Source organism: Cokeromyces recurvatus (genome assembly GCF_025118155.1).
Source record: "Cokeromyces recurvatus strain NRRL 2243 chromosome Unknown BX663scaffold_12, whole genome shotgun sequence".
Classification (NCBI taxonomy): Eukaryota; Fungi; Mucoromycota; class Mucoromycetes; order Mucorales; family Mucoraceae; genus Cokeromyces; species Cokeromyces recurvatus.
The window spans coordinates 678,078-691,684 of record NW_026251398.1 but is presented as its reverse complement, the minus strand read 5'-3'; the positions used below and the strand labels follow the sequence as shown (position 1 = coordinate 691,684).

At 29.5% G+C, this 13,607-nt stretch overlaps 7 protein-coding genes across 7 annotated transcripts; 4 read left to right on the top strand and 3 right to left on the bottom strand.

The window, feature by feature from the left end:
- Positions 1–1,369: 1,369 nt before the first annotated feature.
- Positions 1,370–3,459, top strand: BX663DRAFT_569157 (uncharacterized protein; the record flags this gene model as incomplete). Its single annotated transcript, XM_051532115.1, has 3 exons — positions 1,370–2,052; positions 2,405–2,473; positions 2,544–3,459. The coding sequence occupies 3 exons, from the start codon at positions 1,370–1,372 to the stop codon at positions 3,457–3,459; spliced, it is 1,668 nt and encodes a 555-aa protein (XP_051383066.1).
- Positions 3,460–3,575: 116 nt separating this feature from the next.
- Positions 3,576–4,471, bottom strand: BX663DRAFT_509488 (uncharacterized protein). The gene is made up of 2 exons (XM_051527628.1): positions 4,381–4,471; positions 3,576–4,297 (listed from the first exon to the last, which is right to left on the bottom strand). The coding sequence occupies exon 2, from the start codon at positions 4,092–4,094 to the stop codon at positions 3,741–3,743; it is 354 nt and encodes a 117-aa protein (XP_051383065.1). The 5' UTR covers positions 4,095–4,297; positions 4,381–4,471; the 3' UTR covers positions 3,576–3,740.
- Positions 4,472–4,688: 217 nt separating this feature from the next.
- On the top strand, positions 4,689–5,177 carry BX663DRAFT_509487 (uncharacterized protein). Its single transcript, XM_051527627.1, has 4 exons — positions 4,689–4,732; positions 4,803–4,864; positions 4,920–5,046; positions 5,103–5,177. The coding sequence occupies exons 1-4, from the start codon at positions 4,698–4,700 to the stop codon at positions 5,152–5,154; spliced, it is 276 nt and encodes a 91-aa protein (XP_051383064.1). The 5' UTR covers positions 4,689–4,697; the 3' UTR covers positions 5,155–5,177.
- BX663DRAFT_509485 (GrpE-domain-containing protein) lies at positions 5,178–6,152 on the bottom strand. The gene is made up of 2 exons (XM_051527626.1): positions 5,817–6,152; positions 5,178–5,722 (listed from the first exon to the last, which is right to left on the bottom strand). The coding sequence occupies exons 1-2, from the start codon at positions 6,066–6,068 to the stop codon at positions 5,249–5,251; spliced, it is 726 nt and encodes a 241-aa protein (XP_051383063.1). The 5' UTR covers positions 6,069–6,152; the 3' UTR covers positions 5,178–5,248.
- A 1,158-nt stretch (positions 6,153–7,310) lies between these two features.
- On the bottom strand, positions 7,311–7,917 carry BX663DRAFT_509480 (uncharacterized protein). Its single transcript, XM_051527625.1, has one exon. It carries the CDS (start codon positions 7,522–7,524, stop codon positions 7,345–7,347), a length of 180 nt encoding a protein of 59 aa, XP_051383062.1. The 5' UTR covers positions 7,525–7,917; the 3' UTR covers positions 7,311–7,344.
- Positions 7,918–8,196: 279 nt separating this feature from the next.
- Positions 8,197–8,547, top strand: BX663DRAFT_413416 (Caulimovirus viroplasmin-domain-containing protein; the record flags this gene model as incomplete). The annotated part of the gene is made up of 1 exon (XM_051522318.1): positions 8,197–8,547. A coding segment is annotated over one exon (351 nt), but the record flags the coding sequence as incomplete, so codon positions are not given.
- A 3,141-nt stretch (positions 8,548–11,688) lies between these two features.
- BX663DRAFT_551923 (uncharacterized protein) lies at positions 11,689–12,147 on the top strand (the record flags this gene model as incomplete). Its single annotated transcript, XM_051531321.1, has 2 exons — positions 11,689–11,701; positions 11,873–12,147. The coding sequence occupies 2 exons, from the start codon at positions 11,689–11,691 to the stop codon at positions 12,145–12,147; spliced, it is 288 nt and encodes a 95-aa protein (XP_051383060.1).
- Between the last annotated feature and the right edge of the window lie 1,460 nt (positions 12,148–13,607).

The window sequence follows — 13,607 nt, the reverse complement described above, 5'->3', positions numbered from 1 at the left end:
AGATACAGTACAATAAGTCTAGCTATTTGACAAAAAGACAGTGTCATATAGAATCGACCTATCTCCTATAGACATATTAGATTGAAGAATATCTTTCAAATATCTAAATAACTATGAAATGCCGGGAAAAACATTTTTGCCACTCAGTCTTCTGATCACATCAGGAGGGTATTCATTAAAGAATAGGGTATGATATAGCAAAAAGAGTTCTAGATGAAACTATAAAGCTTCCATATCATAAGATATATTTGCCAAAAAAAAATGGTATAAGGATCAATTGATTGGATTCATAATCACTAATTAGACATATCAATATTTGTCTGATACTTGTATTCATTATATATATGTATATTTTTTTTTTTTTTTTTTTTTTTTTTTTTTTTTTTTTTTTTTACTATTATCGTAGTAGAGAGCATGGTTTAGACGATTGTATATGCAGACCAAGAGTATGGTGTGTTTACACAGTAACTTATTTTTTAATTCTTTTCAAATTTCTACATATAAAAATGATGATAACTATTTGATGCTATTATCATTAAAAGAATGAGAATAGCCAAGATGTTGATGTACATATATAATGTATAGCATCATATGCATATAAACACATTGGCTTCAAAATAAGTGAGTAAACTTAGTCCATAGGAGAATCTATTCACTAACACATTACAATTACATATAAAAGTGTGTTTATGTATTAATAAACCATCTTATCAATGAAAAAAAAAAATACAGTAGTTAAGAATTTTCAATATATGTACATAGATCTTCTAGACATCAACTACTGGCTATTCTATATTAATATACAAATATGCATGTATATACAATGTTCATATGGAACAATCCTATGTATTGTTGTATATTCGCCATTTAATGCATGTAGTATCCAAATTACATATCTATTAATAAAGCCTACTCATTTACATGATATTATATATTCTGAGTAATAAAGGTTTTGTACTGGAGATAATCAACAAATATCATAAATTAGTCTTATAATCATCATATATAAAATGGAGCATATATATATTTACGAATAAACTCTTCTTAAAGCATTATACAACAACAACAAAAAACTACATAAATTTACATAAGCTAGAATTACCAATATAATGTATAATCTACAGTCGATCTCTTTTTTTCTTCCCCCCCCTTCTTTTTAAATCATATATATTTTGAAATATGGCATATGGACAGTTTTTAACTAGTCTATATATATGTATGAGATATACATACTTATATAAATATATATTTGTATCTATTCTTTTTTATTTTTTTATTTTTTATCAATATTTATTCTTTTTTTTTTCCAAGATAAGAATTACATTAATACATTTTTGTTTAGGTGTATACTATCTACAAAGTGAGTATAATGCCAACATTGAAAACACCTTTATCAGATACACTTACAACATCTATGGATACAAAGATAGAATTACTTGACGAAAATAGTTTTTGGACAAACGATCCACCGAATAAACAAATCAATGCAATTCTATCTGTAAGCAGCAACTCTAGTACAACACAATTGCATGCTCATCATCATCGACCTTCACTGACAGACTCACAGTACAATTCAAACGATCCTTTTCTATTTGATCATTCCCATCTTAAGCCAGGAGATAAGGCATCTTTACTCTCCTACCCCAAAACAATCGATATGTATCGGGAAAACGTGAAAAAGACGAATGATATGGATATTCAATGCGACTTTGCCATCTTTTTAGTCGAGGCAGCAAAGCGTCTGCAACCCTCTATGCAAACCTCTTTGTCTTCTTCTACTGTCAGTAGCTATAATAGTAATGAAAGTACATTAGATAGTAGAGACAATAAGATTCCTCCGGATGAAAAGGAAATCAATTTACAGCGTCAAACCTATATTTTAGAGGCCAAAAGGTTATTAAAACAGATAGCTATGCGAAGGCATAGTGAGTCTCAGTATTATCTCGCAAATATGTATGCATCTGGTATCCTAAAGGCAACAAACAGTCATGAAAAGGCCTTTGCTTTCTTTGTTCAATCAGCCAAGCGTAAACATCCTGATGCAGTGTATAGGTATGTGTCTTTCAAATTTATAAAATATGCCAATCTATTTTTAGTGAAATATCAGAGGAAAGAAAAGGGAGTTACAGAAATCTATTAATATAAGATAATATTATATATGGAAACCATTGAAAAGAGGGGAACTATACATATATATATGTATTTATATATATATAGTTATAAGGGGGAGGGGAAAGAGAAAGAGAGAGACAGCATTTTTTTTTTTTTTTTTTTTTTTTTTTTTTTTTTTTTTTTTTTTTTTTTTTTTTTTTACATATATAAATCTTAAAAAAAAAGGATGGATATTCTTATGTATTTACAAAAGATCAGTTATTCATATAATATATATATATATTTTTTATAGAACTGCAAAATGTTATGAAGAGGGACTAGGCACAAAAAAAGATAAAAGTAAAGCAGTGCAGTATTATAGGTATGTATATATATATATATTATCTTAAATAGATATAAAATTAAAATAGTGTATTAAATACTATTATTAGGAAAGCAGCAGCATTAAATCATCCAGGAGCCATGTATCGTCTTGGATTAGCAGAGATGAAAGGAGAATTAAACCTTACACGTAGTACTAGAAATGGTCATAAATGGCTCAAACGATCAGCTGAAGCAGCAACAGTTCAATACCCACATGCATTGCATGAGTTAGCCCTTCTTCATGAAAAGGGTGTAGACTCGATTGTGTTTTATGATCCTGATTACGCTGTCAGTCTCTATCATGAGGCCGCTGCCCTAGGGTATGCACCCTCTGCGTATCGTCTTGGCGAATGTTACAAATTGGGTAAACTCAACTGCAATCTTCATCCTCAACTCTCTATTCAATATTATCGCATAGCTGCAGAGCAGAATCATCCTGAGGCTTGCCTTGCATTAGCAGCTTGGTATCTTTCAGATCTCTCTACTCTTCTTACTATCTCTGCTGAACAAGCTTACACATGGGCCATGTCGGCAGCTCAACAGGGTTTACCGAAAGCGGAATATATCATAGGTTATTTATTTGAAATGGGCATAGGTACTGTCAAAGATCAAAATGTCGCTATGGCCTGGTATCGTAAAGCAGCTGATCATGGTGAAGTACGAGCGATTCAAAAATTACACATGTATTCACCTTCACTTGTGAATAACGACAAAAATCATAGACCATTATCTATATCGCTATCTATATCATCCTTCATGACAAAGAAAAGCCTTACTAAACCAAAAGATAATAATTTAAATAGATCAATATCAACTTTTGCATTAACAAACGAAAGAACAGGTCTTGATCTATCCACTCATACTAAAAAACAACAACAAGATTCAGATATAACCTTCTTTCAAAAGGCTGCCATATTCCTCAAGTCTCCTTTACCAAAAAATGCAAATGATAGTGATACTAGTATTTCTACATTGAAAGAGTGATAATTAAAGAGAAAAAAAAAAAAAAGGGAGGGGGCAAAAACGAATCATTTATGTATGGTATAGTATAGTATGATAATAAAGAATATTGGATTTATAGTAGATATCATTTTTATTACCCTAAATCCACATATATATAATTATACACATTATAGATAATATTCTTTTATATGATATAAAACAAAAACGATAATAATAATAATAATAATAGAAGACTATATTCTTTACATATAAAATAAAATAACAAAGCAAGATACATAAACTCTTGACTTTTATTATTGCTGTTAAGGATGCTGTTGTTGATATGGGAGTTGTTGCTGTTGACGTAGTTGCTGCTGCTGTAATTGTTGAAGCCCTACATAGATTGCTATATGTTGTTTAAGCTTATCATTTTCATTTTTCAAATTAGACAATTCTTCATCCTTTTCCATTAACTTTGTTTCAATATTACGTCTTCCTAATGCTTGTTTTGTAGCCTGTTTTAAAAATTCATCCCTTTGAAGCTCCATACGTTGTTTTAGTTCGTTATAATGTGTTGTATTTTGTTCAATTATTTTCTCTTGCTCTTTCACTTTTATCTCTAATTGTGCTTTTTGATCTAATATTTCCAATACTTGCTTATGCTCCTCCTTGAACATCTTCTCTAGCACTCGATATTGATCATATACAGCTAGAATTTTACGACTATATTCAGCCACTTCCTTTGTTTTTTGTTCTACCACTTGATGATCAACTTCACAACTATGAATAAGACGCTCAAGGACTGCGCGATATTCTTGTGTTATTTCTGGATTTGTAGATTTCTTTTTCAATGCGTCAAAAAACTGATCATCAGGTAGATCTAAAATAAATAAATTAATAATAGATTAATTTTTTTTTCCCTCTCTTTTTGAAATTCTTAATGTCACTTTTATATAAGTTTACTTGCTAACGCATTAAGATCTATTTTTGAAGGTGTATCTTTATTAGTGGCAATATTAGGTGATTGTGAACTTGTTATTTCGGATACAGTGACCATTGTCAAAAAAAAAAAAAAAAAAAAAAAAAAAAAAAAAAAAAAAAAAAAAAAAAAAAAGAAAGTACAAATATGTGTGTAGAAAAAAAAAAAAAAAAAAAGTATTACCATATATCAACAGTGGTGTAATCTACATAGAAATAGCAAACTACGAACACCCCAATTTTATTGGTCATAATATGTGTCAATAAACAACGTGTTTCTCTTTACTTTAAACTCATTTAAAATGGAATCTGAACTGATAACAACTCTCGATAATATGTAAATCAAAACCAAAAAAAAAAAGGCAGTAAAAGAGACATTGTGAATAATGTAAAATTTATTAAATTAGAGCAAATAGAGAAGGAGTAAAAGGAGTATTAGTGGCAGATGAAAGAGGATTTTGTTTAGGAGGTAAATAAATTTGAAATCAGGTCATGACATTTCAACTTAAATTATTATAATAAAGCAAGAGGATTAGCAAAACCAGAGTCAGCAGCTTTTATTACATCAATTGCTAATACAGCACGTAATCTTGATAATATTCAAGAAGATAAAGCAGAATGCCCCACAATAAACATTGAATACGAAAATAGGTAAATGTGCTAATTCCAAACATTTATTAATTTATTATAACGATTTTATACTGTAGTCAAGTTATTATTCGTAATGAAGGAACATTTACTTTAGCTATCTTTATGTAATTTTTAACTATTAAAAAGGCAGTTTTTTTTTTTGGTTTTTATGCACACGTAATTACATTTATTATTGTTTCTATAATATACAATTTATTTTTTTTTACGATGATTCAGCCACAACACCCACTTGAGCAGGACGAAGCACACGACCCTTAAGTGTATAACCCATCTTTTGAACAACAAAAATAGTGCCTGCCTCCTTATTAGGTACAGGAGCTTGGAAAAGTGCTTGATGCTTATTAGGATCGAATAATTGTCCTTCTGGGTTCTCACGTTCAACTCCATGACGTTTTAATGCCTTGATAAGTTCTGATTCTGTCATTGAAAGACCGGTATAGAGGTTTGTCAGTTGATCAAGTATCTTTCCTGCATCTGTAGCAATCTCTGATTTAACTGAAGTTTCTTTGGATCGTAATTCAGTTGGGACAGCTATTAATGCCATATTCAGAATATCTACTGTATCCAATAAATCTTTGGCGAATTTTTGAATTGCATATTCTTTAGTTGTTTCAATTTCTTTACGACTACGTTCACGAATATTTTCTTGATCAGCGAGGCAACGAAGATAAGCGTCCTATGTATTTATTTTATTTTTTATTTTTTTCAGCTTTTCCTTTATTCCACTCAATTTCACTCTTTCTCTTTCTCCATTTTATTATTATTATTACCTTAATCTCAGCAAGTTGTTTATCCTTTTCAGCAAGCAGCTTCTTTGCTTCTTCAGTTAATTCGATTTTAGGTGTATTTTCACCATCGGTGTTATTAGCTTCACCTTCCTTTGAATTTTCTTCCTTACCATTATTTTCTGTAGCAAAAGTACGATGTATAGTTAATGGAATAGATGGCTTAACAATTCTCATAACAGCAGTGCGTCTAACTGACATGGTAGCTGCATTACGAAGAGAAGAGATAGGAAGCATACTTGTTATATAAGTTAGTTTTTTTTAAAAAAAAAGAGAAAAAAAAAACGAAACGAAAAAAGAAAAAAACCAACTTTTTTTTTTCTAAAATGGCCGTAGCAGGGTTCCTTGAGCTGAAATGTTGATGGTTAATAATACAATTGGTTCTAAAAAGATTATTTTTTTTGTAACTCAGTATGACAAACCTACATGTAGAACTAAATTTTTTCAAATTAATATTTATTCAAGTTAAAGTCTAGTCGAGCGTATAAGTGTGAAACTTACGCTTTATCTTTTTTTTTTTTTTTTTTTTTTTTTTTTTTTTTTTTTTTTGTTTACTAATAGATCTCCATATTCTAGGGGAAAGTGTAAAGATTCTCTCATAATTAGCATTGAAAGCAGGAAAAAAAAAAAAAAAAGAATCGTCTATAGTGTTTTTTAAAATCCGACGACATCTAATAACAAGATTTTGATTGATTGTCATACTTGAGCGTGGTAAAAATCATTTCTAAAGGAACAAGTTGTATTGATGATTAAAGAAGAAGAAGAAAAGAGTCATTTAGAACAAGAAAAGAATAATTGGTCAAAGATGATAAGACAAAGTAAGTTTAAGCAGCATAATATTAGACATATTTGCTTGTACAAATCTAAATTTTATATGTAGAGACAACGATCAACAAGAACATGCTTGATTTGATCATTTTTATAAGCCAAAATGCTATGCTACTCTATATTTACAGATATCAGATTCTAGTCAATTATAATATATTGATCTACTTTTCTTAAAAATGGCTGTTAGAATTCTTCCCTTATTTTGAGAATCTTTGCTCTTTTCCGTTACTTTTTAACTCTTGCTAACTCAATCCCCCCCTTTCATCATGATTGTTTTCGTTACTTTACAGAGTGAATTTGTTTAAATCTAAGAGGGTATGTAAACTTTTCTTAAAAATAGAAAAAAACAAAGAGGTCTTAGTAGTTCATTGACGAATAGAGTCTAAAGGGCTCTATTTTATCAAAGATATATAGACCCGTATCATGTTTAAAACTATGCTTATATCTATAAAAGTTCTTTCTTTCTTACTTATGTATCATCTCTTCTAACAGTATTATTGATTTGTTAGTAGAACTATATACATAGCACGATTAAATAAATATACGCTAGGAAATATGTACTTAATATCAGTATTTATAACCCTATCTATTGAGACAGAAAAAAAAAAGACAGGTAAAGCTTTGAATAATAAACTAGAGACACACTATATCTAAAGACGAAATAGAATCATTTTTATTGCTTTATTTATTTCTTTGTTGCTCTATTGTTTTGGATGTCTTCAAATTTTTCAAATATTTTACGTCTGGCTTTTTCATAATCTTTTACTTTTTCCGCTAAGGCCTTTATGGGTTTTTCTGCAATCGTCTTTTCATTCTGTAACTTTTGTTTGATTTTTTCTTCTTCAGGTCGTTTCAAGATGACCATCTACTTGAAATGGAAAATATTGTTAAAAAAATTCTGAATTCTATTGAAATGTTTTAACTCACTTGGGGTTTATATTCTGCGTGTCCAAGATCATTATTGGTGTGGATGATGATCGGTGTAGCAAAATTGTTACTATTAAAATAAAAGATTAGAAGAAACTTTATTTGGATTTTAAGCTATTCTATTCTGTTTACGCTTTTTGCCATATTTGTTGATTTGTTCTAGTTGTTATTGTCTTTGGATCTGGTTTTTTATAATCGATTAACTATGTCAATGTTTAATTTATAAAGAAAAAGAAAAAGAAAAGAAAAGAAAAAAAAAATATATATATTTATGATCAGAAATAAAAAGCAATTTATTGTTAAAATAAATGAAATAAAAGAAAAGTTTTTACACCAGCATCTGCAGCAGTTTCCCAATCATCCCAAGGATCGTTTTCTGACATAACAAACAAAAGAAAAAAAAAAAAAGACGTAAAATATAATTAAATATTGGATTTATATCCAATGAAATTTAGCAGTAAATAATAAAGCTGCTTCACTGGTGGTTTATTATTCAGGGAAGGCTTTTTTTTTTTCTTTTTCTTTTTCAGTATACCTATTTTTATCATTAAACAATATTTTTGGTCTAATTAAAAAGAGAGTTATTTCGACAATCATGGCTAAGCAAGGTTTCTATGCAGTTAGACAAGGTCGACAGCCAGGCATTTATAGTACATGGACTGAATGTCAGGCTAATGTTCAAGGTTTTAGTGGTGCTGTTTATAAGAAATTCAATACCTATGAAGAGGCACAAAGTTTTTGTGCGTCTGGATCCATATCATCCTCTACATTGTCACAACAGAACTATAATAATAAACCTTCTAATGCGTATGCACAAGTGATACCTTCTAATGAAGGAACTAATCAATCCGATCTTGGATCCGTAACTGTTGTTTATACTGACGGTGCTTCATCAAATAATGGCTATGGCAATGCCCGAGCTGGTTACGGTGTTTATTGGGGTGAGAATGATTCACGCAATGTAAGTGCTCCTCTACTAGGCCCTCGGCAAACAAATCAAAGAGCAGAAATACAAGCCGTTATTTGTGCCTTGGAGCAAAGTCTAGATGACGATGGTTTGTTAGAAATCAGAACAGATTCACAATATGTTATTAACGCAATTACTAAATGGTCAAAAAATTGGGTACAAAACGGTTGGCGATCATCAAATGGAAAGGAAGTAGAAAACAGAGATTTGTTTGAACGTGCTTTGGATTTAATGAATATGAGAAAAGGAGAAGTACAATTTTCTTATGTTCCTGGCCATAGTGGTGTACATGGAAATGAACGTGCTGACCAATTAGCTGTCATAGGTGCACAGAGAAATCAATAACACTGGATTAATAAACAAATGCTTATTATTGTAAACTTCATAATCTCCTCCTCCTTCCCCCCAATAACACTAAATGCTCAATACATTAAATTCTCGAGAATTTAATCCAAGAATATAATAGAATACAAAAAAAAAAGCCTTTATGGAGTAATAAGGACTTGTTGTATTTTACTCTATCAAAATTGAGACACTAAAGTGACAAGCTATCTAAGAAATTTAAAGTATTGTACAGCACTGGATTATACATGATAAAACTATTACTTTACTATATTATGAAATAGCTTTTTTTTTTTAGTCTGTTATATATGATATAGGCAGTCAAATATTAGATAAATAAAGATAGGATAGTTTTAAGACATTAAAATTCAAATTAAAAATTGTTTCAATATTTCAGACAATTGATTAATGATGTACCTTTATATATATATATATATATAAAAGAACTATAAAAGATTATATGATTGGAATTTTTAAATGTCATCTGTTGAGTGACTATTATCAAATAGTAAAACATGAATACTACACATTCATCTTGACTGTTTATTCAACTTATACGTTCTATATGAATCTATTTAATGTAAACCCGTTAATAAATAAAAAAAATGGAATGTGTCTGAATCAATACTGCTCAAAGCATATATGTGGGATTTTCTGAATGTACAAGGCGCTCTTCTGTTTTACTAATGTAATAAGTAAGTTGCTGCCAAGATAGCCTATATAACATATTAAAGGATTATGTACTCCAACAACAAAAGATTAGTATCAGTAATGCCTTAGCCTCTAATAAAAGCAACAACGTTTTGTTTCGTAACACTATACGATCAGATCAATATTTTATTCTATAAAAGAAAACAACAGTCTTAATTTACTCTTGCAGTTGATGAGTTTAATATGAAAAAAAAAAGTGATCATAAATAAACATTCCTCTCTTCGTTGATCCTGGGAGGGAAACAGTCTTAACTGCTGTTATCGACTCCAGTAAGAAATAGTAGAGTAGATATGACAATATTCTTTAATAAAGGATTATTTTCATAAGACAGGCAAAACGAAATAGGGTAATTTGCTAGACGACAAATAATAATAGTAAAAAGAAATAGGGATCAAGTCGTTACTTGAATCTGCCTGTTACGATAATTTATAAGACAAGCAATCCTATATATTGTCTACTATAAGAATTTTATACCATTTCTACTTCAACATTCAAATCAGTTTTTAGAAATAAATATATGGTTTACAAACCTGCGAACCATTGTTCTAACCTATCTTAAAGAAAAAAAAATCATGTTTCAGAAACAATAGTAAATATACTGGTAAATGAGATAAAGATGTACAGCAAAAAAGATAGCCATAACAATCAACAAATACAAAAACATACTATAGCCTCTTTTGTTTTTTATGCTATTATATGAAGAAAGTTGACATCTATAATTTCATCAGTACGAGTGTTCTTGCTTGAATGAATCATAAAAAAGTAAGCCAAAAAAAAAAAGTTGTAAATATTGCAATTAACATGATTGATGAATTAAAATAGCAATGCAAGTATGAAAGGCTAAAAGTAGTATTTACACATATCAAAAACAATTGTTGCACCTAATTCGATTTGTCTTTACATGTTTATGATATTGTCTGGATTTCTTTGGGCCTAGATTAACATCCTACATTGTCCAAAAAAAAAAAAAAAAAAAAAAAAAAAAAAAAAAAAAAAAAACTACGATGTCATTTTACTACTCCATTTGGAAATAAACAATATAACAATATTAAATACTAACTCTTTTGGCTTATATAGATCGTTTGTTACCTCTCTCCTTTTTTTTCTAGATTATTATTACATCACATTATATATTTATATAGTAATAATGATAATTAGGTGTATTATATCTTTATATGTTGACTATGCAATGAAGGACATGAACATGTATAATAGTGAATTGCTACTACACACATATTATTGTTCTTTAGTCATTTATCCTTTCAAAGAAGTTTGAATATAAAGCATATATTATACAAATATACATGGAATGATTTAACTGAATTTAAATTATATAAAAAAAAGGCTTGTTGCTGCATTAAAAAAAAAAAGGTACACAAATCTGCTGCTTAAGTATAATACTATTAAGCTAATATTCTATTCTCTATTCCCTATTCTATTTAACAAGAAGAAGGCTTAGTTCAGCGTAGATAATAGTGAGTATATGATATTCCTTTTACTTTTATTATAAAGCAATTAGCAACGTAAATAAAATCTATAACGACGCCAAGTGTAAGACAACAACAAAAAAAGTTTGTAAACGAATTTTACTCCTTACTTTTGATTAATGTGGGAACAATAAAAAAAAATATAGACTCTTACCCTTGGTTCTTGGCCCTTTTTTTTTGTATATTGTCTATTTTCCTTTTCCCCCTGTTACTCTGTCTGTCTGTTACTACTACTGTAAATAATATATAAAGACTAACATGGCTGCACTGTTAAATGGCGTATATAGTTATTTAAACACTACAAATTTACACTTGTTGCGCTAATAATAATAATAATAATAAAAAGTAAGGAGAGAAATTAACTAAATAAAAGATAACATCTTCATGTGCTTTATCTAGCTTTATTTGGCTTTTTTTTTTTTGACGCCAAAGCACTGTGCAACACATATGATTTTTGACGTTTATTGTTCTCATTAACCATAAAAACACTATAAAACTATCCCTTGCTCTTCCGTTTCCACCCTCCTCTTTCCTTTTTCTTTTTTTTATCATTATATTTTTTTTATTATTATTATAAAAATTATTATTAAAAAAATGACCTTCTCTTGTAAGTATCTTTATCTTTTATGTGTGTTTAAATACTTTTTTTTATGATAAAATAACATGTATAACTAACGAATATTATTTTTTATTTTCTATATATAAACATTCTTCCTTCTTCCATCTTCTTGTGTTGGCTCTATTAAACTCCTTTCTCTTTGTGTATGCTGTACTATAGGTGTTTTCTCAGCACCACGTTCCTCTGCTGCTCGTGAGGCAGCTGATAGAGCTGCCATGCCTCCCCCCCGTTTTCTGCCAGCCCGATTCGGGAAGAATGTTCTTGCTGCCGTGGCTACCTCTGGCCCTGTTGATCAGTCGCCACCAGATTCCATGGAGATGGAGGATGATCCCATGGATCTGGTGGATGAGGTAGAAGAACTTGGAGTTCTTCTATCTCAGATTGATCTGAACGATGATTCAATGGAGGATGTTGTCTTCGGACACATCTGGTGAAGTTGGATTGTCTAGGGGTTCAGAGGTAGTCCTCTTCGATGGATGACTGGTCTGGTGTTGGACATTTGCTGCTGCTGTCGCTGCTACTGCTACTACTACTACTACTACTATTTTTGTAGCTTCGTCTTGCGTTTGGTTTGGTGGCTGTCTTTTTTTTCGCGCTTTTTTTTTTCTTTTTTCTTCTCTTTAAAAACAAAAAGTTGCTTTAAATTTAAAAAAAAAAATATATATTTATATTTATTTATTTATAAAATAAAAGTATAAAATACTTTTGTAAAAAAAAAACCTACTCTTCTTGCATGTCCAAAGAATTAAAATGTATTGAAAATGTGCTGCTTTTGCTTTTTTTTTATTTTTCTTAAAAAAAAAAATGACTTTTTTACAATATAAATTTTATGAGATTTTAATATAAATAAACAAAAGATGGTTTATAGGAAAAAATAAAAATAATAAAGTGTTTGTTAGTTTATAAATAAAGAAGATTTAGTTAGTTGATGTGTAATGGTGAAAAGGGGAAAGGCAGATTAATCACTAACATCGTTAGAGGAATCACACTAAAATAAATAAAGTATATAGAATATTACACAAAGAAGAAGTGGTGTATAGTTTCTTGAATATGTATACAATTGAAAGACACAACATGAAACTAGAAACTAGATTTTATCACCCCTTCTTTTTTTTTTATAGATACTTTCTCAGTTTACTTTTACAGTAAAATAATTAATTAATGATAAAGACCAAGTTGAAACTCACTCATTAGTGATGGAAGAAGAAAATTGATTCATGAAACTACTGAAATTCACTTCTATATTTCTTATTCAAACTTGTTGCAATAGTGATGTTAATGCCAGAATTTAGTGACGACTAAACATCTGTCAAGATTGTAAGTTCAACAAAGAACATAAAATATTAGAGAAGGGGCTTTAAAGCATGAAATTTTTATGTTAGTTCCTAGTTAGAAAATGTTGCGATAAAAGCTTTAACAAAAATAGATGTGCGCTATTAAATTACACAACTGAAGACTAGTTTTCTATTTTATTTATTCATGAAGGCTCATTCTACAAATTAGCGGAAAACGCTAGCAACAACAACATCATTAAAATGACCTTTTTTTTCTTTATCAAGTTAATTTGCTCCTGTAAATTCCTAGTTCATGTCCCCAGTGTCCTGCAACGCTCTTTATAAAATTTTATACTATTTGCTGCTGTCACCAAATGAGTTAGTTATCGTTTGTACTTGTCTACTTTTTCAATTAATAATCCTACTTTATTTTTATTTTATTTTATTTATTTATTTCAAAAAAAGAAATAGAAAAAAGTTTTTCCATCAACACTGTTTTACTTTGGCTCATCTATGACACATCTTTTGCTCACTCCTTCAAGGACTCGATTGCTGGTCTCGCAATGATGACAACAATCCAACATAATATAACACTACTTTCTAGGTCAATAACACTTTAT

Excerpts from the sequence above, each read along its gene's own strand:
- BX663DRAFT_509487 (XM_051527627.1), top strand. The coding sequence starts at position 4,698 with ATGGAATCTGAACTGATAACAACTCTCGATAATAT. Across the intron at positions 4,733-4,802 it reads ATAACAACTCTCGATAATAT|AGCAAATAGAGAAGGAGTAA; the intron begins GTAAATCAAAAC and ends TTATTAAATTAG. Across the intron at positions 4,865-4,919 it reads AAGAGGATTTTGTTTAGGAG|CAAGAGGATTAGCAAAACCA; the intron begins GTAAATAAATTT and ends ATTATAATAAAG.
- BX663DRAFT_509485 (XM_051527626.1), bottom strand. The coding sequence starts at position 6,068 with ATGCTTCCTATCTCTTCTCTTCGTAATGCAGCTACCATGTCAGTTAGA. Across the intron at positions 5,723-5,816 it reads AACAACTTGCTGAGATTAAG|GACGCTTATCTTCGTTGCCT; the intron begins GTAATAATAATA and ends ATAAATACATAG.
- BX663DRAFT_509480 (XM_051527625.1), bottom strand. The coding sequence starts at position 7,524 with ATGGTCATCTTGAAACGACCTGAAGAAGAAAAAATCAAACAAAAGTTA.
- BX663DRAFT_509488 (XM_051527628.1), bottom strand. The coding sequence starts at position 4,094 with ATGTTCAAGGAGGAGCATAAGCAAGTATTGGAAATATTAGATCAAAAA.